General features: G+C 57.5%; 1 protein-coding gene across 1 annotated transcript; it reads right to left on the reverse strand.

The window, feature by feature from the left end:
• Positions 1-2,144: 2,144 nt before the first annotated feature.
• LRCOL1 (leucine rich colipase like 1) lies at positions 2,145-5,520 on the reverse strand. The gene is made up of 5 exons (XM_055323291.1): positions 5,431-5,520; positions 3,923-4,048; positions 3,706-3,831; positions 3,501-3,623; positions 2,145-2,306 (listed from the first exon to the last, which is right to left on the reverse strand). The coding sequence occupies exons 1-5, from the start codon at positions 5,518-5,520 to the stop codon at positions 2,301-2,303; spliced, it is 471 nt and encodes a 156-aa protein (XP_055179266.1). The 3' UTR covers positions 2,145-2,300.
• Positions 5,521-7,865: the final 2,345 nt, after the last annotated feature.

Genomic DNA, 7,865 nt, shown 5'->3' on the forward strand with positions numbered 1-7,865 from the left:
TCCCCCCCAAACACTTTGTGGGGTGACAGCCTGTAATGGTGCCGAGCCTGCCTGCAGCTGCTGCCTGAGGGGGTCCCAGGTTCCTGAGCATCGAGCCTCCCAGGGGTCTCTTGCTGGGAAGCACCCCGCGGGCCACCCCAGCCCCTCCGGGTGACCTCTGGGGGAGACACGGGCACAGCTGGCTGGCCTGGGCCTGGGGATCGGACCCCCGGGGCTGCTCCTCACACTCACACTCTCCTGGGTCCCTGGATCCCCATACCTGCGTGGCTCGCGTGTGCACGGTAGGGGCCCCTTCTCCTGTGCCCTGGAAGCCGGGTCCCTCTGTGCCTGGGGGCTCCATCCACACCCACACCACCCTGATTGCCTTCCAGGTGGGAGGGCCCCAACTCCGAGGCTCCTTCTAAGCTGGCGGCTTTCATGTGGCAGCAGCCTGTCTCCTCCTGGCTTGTGTCCCAATGGGTCCCCGGCTTCTCCAGCCTTCAAGGCTCCCCGGGGTCTCTCATGGGAGGATTCACCATCACCCCACCCGAGGCTGGAAACCTAGGGCAGTTGTGTCCCAATCGGCTTTTCGGGGGCATATGTGCTACCGTGTTATTAGACTTTGAACGAGGCCAATTCCATGTGCCCCCATAGCTTTGTCCTGTGATCCGGCCTCTTCCTACAGCTGCCCTGTCCCTGGTCTCCCAGCTGCTGCCCCTGCGCTCCTGTACTCTGCCCTCTGCCCCTTGCCCTCTGCCCCTTGCCTCCCCCCCCTTGGGCTTAGGGGGCTCCCCAGTCCCGTGGAGCTCGGGGTCGACCTCAGAGCACTGGACCGGCCTCTGCGTGGACGGAGCCCACTCCGGGATGGTCTTCGAGGTGGCACGTGGTCCCCAGGTGGGCTACCTGTCCGTGAGGGGCCAGGCCTCTGCAGCAAAGGAGGCGCCCAGGTGTCCCCTTGGCCCTGGTGGCACAGGCAGTCCAGATGGCTCCAGCTCTGGCTTCAGGGCCCATCTGCCCCATTAGTGGGATCGGGCTCGGATCTGCCGATGCCAAGCATCTCTGTGAGGCATCTCCAGGCCCACGCTCTGCATCGGCTGCCCTCTTAGGTCCAGGCCATCCCAGGCCTGTGGTGCCTGCCCACGGGCAATTGGCTCACCATCTGTGGGCCTCCAGCTGTGCCTTCATTGAGGTGGCTGCCAGGCTACCTTGCCTGTGGGCCCTGGGGGGATGCTGGGGTCAGGGATGCTGCCCCAGGAGCCTGCTCAGGGACCCGGTTTCAGGGCCAGGCCTTCCCGTGGGCCTGAGCATCCGGCCATTCTCAGCTGGGCTCTGGTGGTGCCTCAGCCCGGGAGGCAACTTCCATGTTACGCGTCTTTTCACCCACCGTGACCTCTACGTGCAAGCCTTCATCGGGTGCAGTTAAGGACAGAGAAATCTCTTCCAAACCTTCAATAAAAGGGAGCTTGTCTTTTGGATGATACAGTTTAGGAACCATGTGTAGCTGCTAGAAATACAGGCATGGAGAAGTGACTCTGGGCAGTGGGGGCCAGTGTAAGCACGGGACCGTCAGGATCTCAGGATCGTCATCCCCTCCACCTCTGCCCCGACAGCTGGCGAAGGAGAGGAAGGGGAGGACATGGGAAGAGGGAGGGGAGGAGGGGAAGGGGAAGGAGCAAGAGAGAGGAGGAGGAGGAGGAGGAGAGGAACGAGATAATTATTTCTAATGGAGCCCAGACAAGAAGTCTGACGTCAGCAGGTGTGGGAAATGGAAGCCTCAGAAGACGGTTCTCCAGGCAACACACTAAGGTCCTAGGGACTGGGAACACCAAGACGCCGCTGGTGGGGATGGGGTCTCAGTCAGCTGGGGCATCTGCTCCAGGAGATGCTGCATAAACTCAGGCCAAAGGGGGAAGGAGAAGTGACCCAGGGAAGCAGGTGTCCCTCCAGGGAGTCCTCGGCGCCAATGTGCCCTTACACCGTGTTTCACATCCGCCAGCAAAGCTTAGGGAGCCGTTCCAGTTTGGAACAATGAATAGACTTGCACGGACTAGAGGCTGTGTGCTTGGGCAGGCTCGTCACGGCGCCTTAAACGCTGCAGCTCCGGCTCTTTCCCTTCCAGTTAGGACTTGCTCTCAGACTAGACTCACCTTCTCAGGAATCCCGGATTGTTTTTCTTACCTTTGTTTTGTCTGGGGGGAAATGGAAGTGACAAAACACGCTCAGCCGGTCAGCGGTGTTTATTGATGCGAAGTCATTAAGCTGCGCGTTCCAGTGGCTGTGATTTGTCCGCAGAGACACTTCCCACTATTGGCCTCGGGAGTTCACCACTGGGAGAGGGGACATATGTGTCTGGTACCTACAAGCTTTCACAGCCCAGAGAGAGAGCAGCTCTGAGCCACCCGCCAAGCTCCCAGTGAAACTCAGGCATGACACCCAGGGTGAGCTTGCCCCAGGTCCATGCTGGCCCTTCAGTGCAGCTTGGTGTCCCTGACTGTGGGACATGGGGCCCGCAAGGCTCCAGCGGCTGTCCCGTCCCGTCCTCACCGATGCGTTCAGTTCCCCCGGGGCAAGGGCGGCAGGAGGCATCCAGCATTTAACACATTTCCGTGAGCACCTGCTGTGCCTGGTGCTAGCATAGGAGCTGATACCACACTTGGCTAGACACGGTTACGTGCTCAAATATGTGGTCCTTGACCTGTGGGAGCACAGACCCCTTTATGACCTGAAGGAAGTTTCAGATTCCAGCATCAAACCATGTACTTAAGCACCCACATGGCACTGTCCCCGTGTGTTCTGTCAGCAACCCCCTTGCCATCTCCAACCCTCCGCATTGCCATCTGTTCCTTTGTCTCCCAAACCCACCCCCCATCCTCCCACTGTCTCTGACACTCCCACCTCTGTCCCCCCATCTTTATTCCCATGTTTCTACCACCATCACCCTGACTCTGACCCCCAGCCCCAATCTTCATCTGCCCATGCCCATGTCCCCGCATGCCTGCTGCCGCGGTCTCCAGGGCACTATGCATGTCTTGTGCCCTAGGAGGCTGACCTCTGGGGCTGCATCACTTGACCTCCGTCCTTCTGGTTTTCTAGTTACTGTTCAGGTATCACAAAGGTCCAGAAGGAGGTAGGGTAGAAGGAGAGAGCAGCTCTGGAGAGACCCCCACTTGGGACCCCTCAGCCCCACTGTTGCAAATCCTGATGCCGCCTGGTGCCTTGGGTTCACCACCCCGCCACACATCCAACGGCAGGCGGCACATGTTTCCTACTGGAACCCTGGCAGACTTGCAAACCTCATTCTGCCCATGACCTGTTTGCTTTTCTGGGGCCTCACCCATACTTTCCTGCTCAAGGAAATGGACATGGAGGCCAATCTCCAGACAGCAGGTGGCCGCCTCTCCTGGAGGGGGACAACCAGTGGGTTTGGAGACAGAGCCATGTTTACTCGCTGCAGGGCCTCAGGCAAATGAAGGCTCCCTCCTGCGGGAAGCACCTCCATCTCACGTGTGAAGGGGACTCACCATGGGCAGGCACTGGGCCAGGAGCCCACTCCGGGGGACGCACCGGCGGTGGCTGACCTCATTCGGCCTGATGCAGCACTGGCTTCTGCACTCGGTGTGGTCAGTGCAGTCGTGCCCGTTGGGCTGGGGATGCAGAGCAGGAGCCTGGCACTTGCCCCCCACTCTCGCCTTGCCCCTACCTGTCGCGGCTCATCTTTTGGCTCACCTTGCGCCAAGGTATACACTGTAGGAAGATAGTCTTGGGCTTGCAGAACATCTTCATGCTGTCATTGGTGGTGACACAGCAGTTGCTCTGGCACTCCGAGTGTTCAGAGCAGGTGTGGCTATTGGGCTACCAGGAAATGGAGACCTGGGTCTCTCTACTAGCCACCCTCCCCGCTCCCAGGGTGGCTCCTCACCCTGGCCACCCTGCTCCAACACACCTTCTGCCAGGACAAGCACTTGAGGAAGATGGTCCTGGAAGTGCAGAATTTCCGCGGGTTCAGGCTATTGGTGACGCAGCAGTGGCTCTGGCACTCTGAGTGACCCTCGCAGGCTTCCCCAATCCCCTGCAAGGCCGAGCACCAGGTGATATATAGACTCAGCTTCCCTCCAGGGCGGCTCAACGTAAGAACACTGTCCCCTTCTCTCTGTGTTCCTTCAAGTTTCCTGGAATATTTCCCACCTGGTGGGTCAGATGGCTGGGGGAGCCAAAGGAAAGGGAGAGGAAGGGAGCTAACACGGTCTGTATCTCGTGAGCTACCTGGACAGGAGGGTAAACTGAGGTACAGAAGACGAGTGAAGGAGGAGCAGGGCAGGAAGGAGACTGTCTCTCATGGCTTTACAGGCTCAGAGAGGGCAGGTGCCTCCTGGGGTCACAGAGCCAGCCCAGAGCTGTGTCTGGGGCCCCACCCCACCCCCCGGAGGCCACCTGCTCTCAAAACCTTTGATTAAAGTTCTCAAACTTTTGGTGTCAAAATTCCTTTGCAAACTCAAAAAGTTACTAAGGGCCCCAAAACTGTTGTTGGTGTGGGTTCTACCCACTGAATTTTCCGGCGTAGGCACTAACTCTGAGAGAAGCTTTGCATAAACTTACTTAAAAGTAGTATCCTCGCCCATTGTTGACATAAATAGCAACTTTTAAAAGAAAAACAGGTATATTTTCCAAAGCAAAACAAAATGTGCTGAGCACAGAGTGGTGCCATTGCACCCTGAGTACAGCACTTCCTACCTGCCTCCTCGTGGTCCGCTGCTGGAGGTGGGGGGCCCTGTAGCATGGGGAGGGGCCTCACACACTTGCCCACGCCCCAGGGGAGGGGGATGCAGGGCAGAGCCCGGAACACAGTCAGCAGCACCCAACGGAGCTCGGGGGTCTCCCTACAGGGCTGGTGGGCCCAGGGCCCCGGAGCACATGGGGCTGCGCCTCCTCGCGTTTTCACGCGGGAGAAATTTGTTTGGTTTTGAAGATCTTAGTGCCACTGAAGCTGGGGAAGGCACTCAGGGATGGGGGCGAGGCGGCTTTGCGGTGAGAAGCGGCCAGAGGAGGCAGCTCAGCCCTGCGGCCAGGCCAGACGCCAGCTGCCCTGTTTTCAGTGCGGCCTCCAGCAGGCTGAGCACCAAGTGCAGCAGGGAGGTGAGGAGGGCCAGCAGGACGGGCGCGCCCGTGTTGCCCGCACCCCTCCCAGTACAGACCCTTGCTCTGCCCCCACCCACCTCCTCCACATGCCGTCTGGCCTGGATTTGGTGTCGCAGTCCTGGGCACCAGAATCAGGCTTTCTGGATGCCCAAATGCCTGGGGAAGGGGACGTGCTCCCAGGTACCCTCCTTTTCAAGAGCCCAGATGAGACTCGGTGGATGGGGGGCGTGCACCTGCAGGAAAGGAGCTGGGAGCCCCAGAGAGCCCGTGAGGGGGGCGCCTCCGCTGGTGCAACGCTGTGGGGTGTACACTTACCTTATGGGACGGGAACGGGATCCTGGTCCTCCAGGCCATGGATGTGGGCAGCAGGAGGAGCAGCAAGACCAGATGCCCAGCACACGCCATTGGGCTCACGGCTGCCCAGCGCCCCAGACAGCCAACCCTGTCCCCACAGCCCCCCGGGTGGGCACCCACAACCTTCCCCCACCCCTGCCCAATCTTTCTCTTGCAAAATAGATTCTTTTTTTTTTTTTTTTTGGCAAAATAAATTCTTAAAAGTCAATAGATGATATTTTCTAGAGCAGTTTTAAGTTTACAGAAAAATTGTGCAAAAAGCACGGTGAGGGCAGCCCCGGTGGCTCAGCGGTTTAGCGCCGCCTTCCGCCGGGGTGTGATCCTGGAGACCCGGGATCGATTCCCACGTCGGGCTCCCTGCATGGAGCCTGCTTCTCCCTCTGCCTGTGTCTCTCCCGATCTCTCTCTCTCTCTCTCTTTCTTTGTCTGTCATGAATAAATATTTATTTAAAATCTTAGAAAAAAAAAAGGCACGATGAGTTCCCATAGAGCCCGCGCCCCGTGCCTGTTTCCGTCATATTAACTCACGCGGGCGATTATTACAACCCCAAGGCCACTGCTGCCGAGGCTTGCTCCAGGTACTGGATGTCCTGTGTGTTGGACAAATGCCAGCACATCAGCACACAGAGGGTTGCACCTGTTCCTCCTGCCCACGACACCCTGGCAACCACGGATTGGGGGGCATCTTCTTTGGTCCCCGATGTCCTGGAGTTGGAACCATCCAAATGCAGCCCTTCCAGACCAGACTGGCTTCCTGCACTCACCAATGCCCACTTAAGGTTCCTCCCTGTGTCTTCTATGCCTTGATAGCAAATCTCTATCATTGAATGGAAAACGAATTTTCAACATCCCTTTCTCCAGGAACTGATTTCTGAGTCTCTGAGTGGAACAGGAAGCTCTCTGGTGTTAGAGAGCACCCAGGGCCCCTGAGAGCCTCACTGCTGAGCTCCCTGCTCAGTCCAGCTCCTGTCTCCCCCACAGGTAGGCAGTACCTGCCCCGCAATCGCAATCGTGCTGTGTGAGGGCGGGGAGGGGCACCTGCAGGTTGGGGAAGTGGGCGCAGGTGACTCTCCTGTCCTGCCTGTGGGTTAGGATCCCAGGTTAGCCTCAGATCGGAGCCTGAGCTGCACCCACCTGAAGGCGTTTGGCTGGTTGCCTGGTCATCCATAAAGCTGACAGTTTGGATCTCATTTTTGCCTCTCATTCTTTTATTTTTCAAAATAAAGTGATATTGGGGCACCTGGGTGGCTCAGTCAGTGAGACATCTGACCCTTGGTTTTGGCTCAGGTCGTGATCTCAGGGTTGCGAGGTCGAGTTCTGTACCTATCTCCGCGCTCAGCAGGGAGACTGCTTGGGGTTCTCCCTCTCCCTCAGCCCCTCCCCCTGCGTGGCACAAGGGCACGCTCTCTCTCAATTAATTGAGGTGGTAGTCACATGACATAAAGTCAACCATTTGAAAGTGAACAATTCAGGGCGCCTGGGTGGCTCAATCAGTGAAGTGTCTGCCTTCAGCTCAGGTCATGACCTCAGGGAGCCCCACATCAGGCTCCCTGCTCACTGGGGAGTCTGCTTCTCCCTCGGCCTCAGCCACTCCTTGACTCGTGCTCTCTCACATGCACACTCTCTGTCTCAAATACATACCTTTTTAAAATTTTTAAAAAGAGAATGAACAATTTAGTGGCATTTGGTGCTTTTTCTTTCTTTCTTTTTTAATAAATATTTTATTTATTCATGAGAGACACACAGAGAGAGAGAGAGAGAGAGAGGCAGAAGGAGAAGCAGGCTCCATGCAGGGAGCCTGACGTGGGACTCGATCTCAGGTCTCCAGGATCACACCCAGGGCTGAAGGTGGTGCTAAACCACTGAGCCACCTGGGCTGCTGCCCTCTTTTTTTTTTTTTTTGAGATTCATTTATTCACTTGGAGAGAGAGAGAGCACGAGCACGGAGAGCAAGTGCAGGGAGGAGCAGAGGAGGAAGAGGGAGGGAGAGCATCCCAAGCAGACTCCCTGCTGAGTGTGGAGCCCAATGCGGGCAGAGCCAAAACTGAGTTGGATGCTTCACTGACTGAGCCCCTTAGGCACCTCCATGTAGTACATTCTTAATGTTGCACAACCACCTCCTCTCTCTAGTTCCAGAGCAATCCATCATCCATAGTACAACCTGGAGTCCATCAGCCTTCTCCCCCCATTCTTTCCGATACCTTCCAGAGGTCGGAGCCTTGGGAAGCGTTCTGACACTGATGCCTCAAAACCCCCACACGCTGTCTCCCAAAGCCCTGTGGTGCAGGACTGGGTGCCCCCCCAACTCAACTCTGAACCTCTACCCCAGGCCTATGCTCTCCCCGCCCCCTCGTCCACATTCCAGAACCTCTCCTGGAATTTGTCTTCCTGCACCC

This window comes from Nyctereutes procyonoides, unplaced genomic scaffold (assembly GCF_905146905.1).
Source record: "Nyctereutes procyonoides isolate TBG_1078 unplaced genomic scaffold, NYPRO_anot_genome, whole genome shotgun sequence".
Lineage (NCBI taxonomy): Eukaryota > Metazoa > Chordata > Mammalia > Carnivora > Canidae > Nyctereutes > Nyctereutes procyonoides.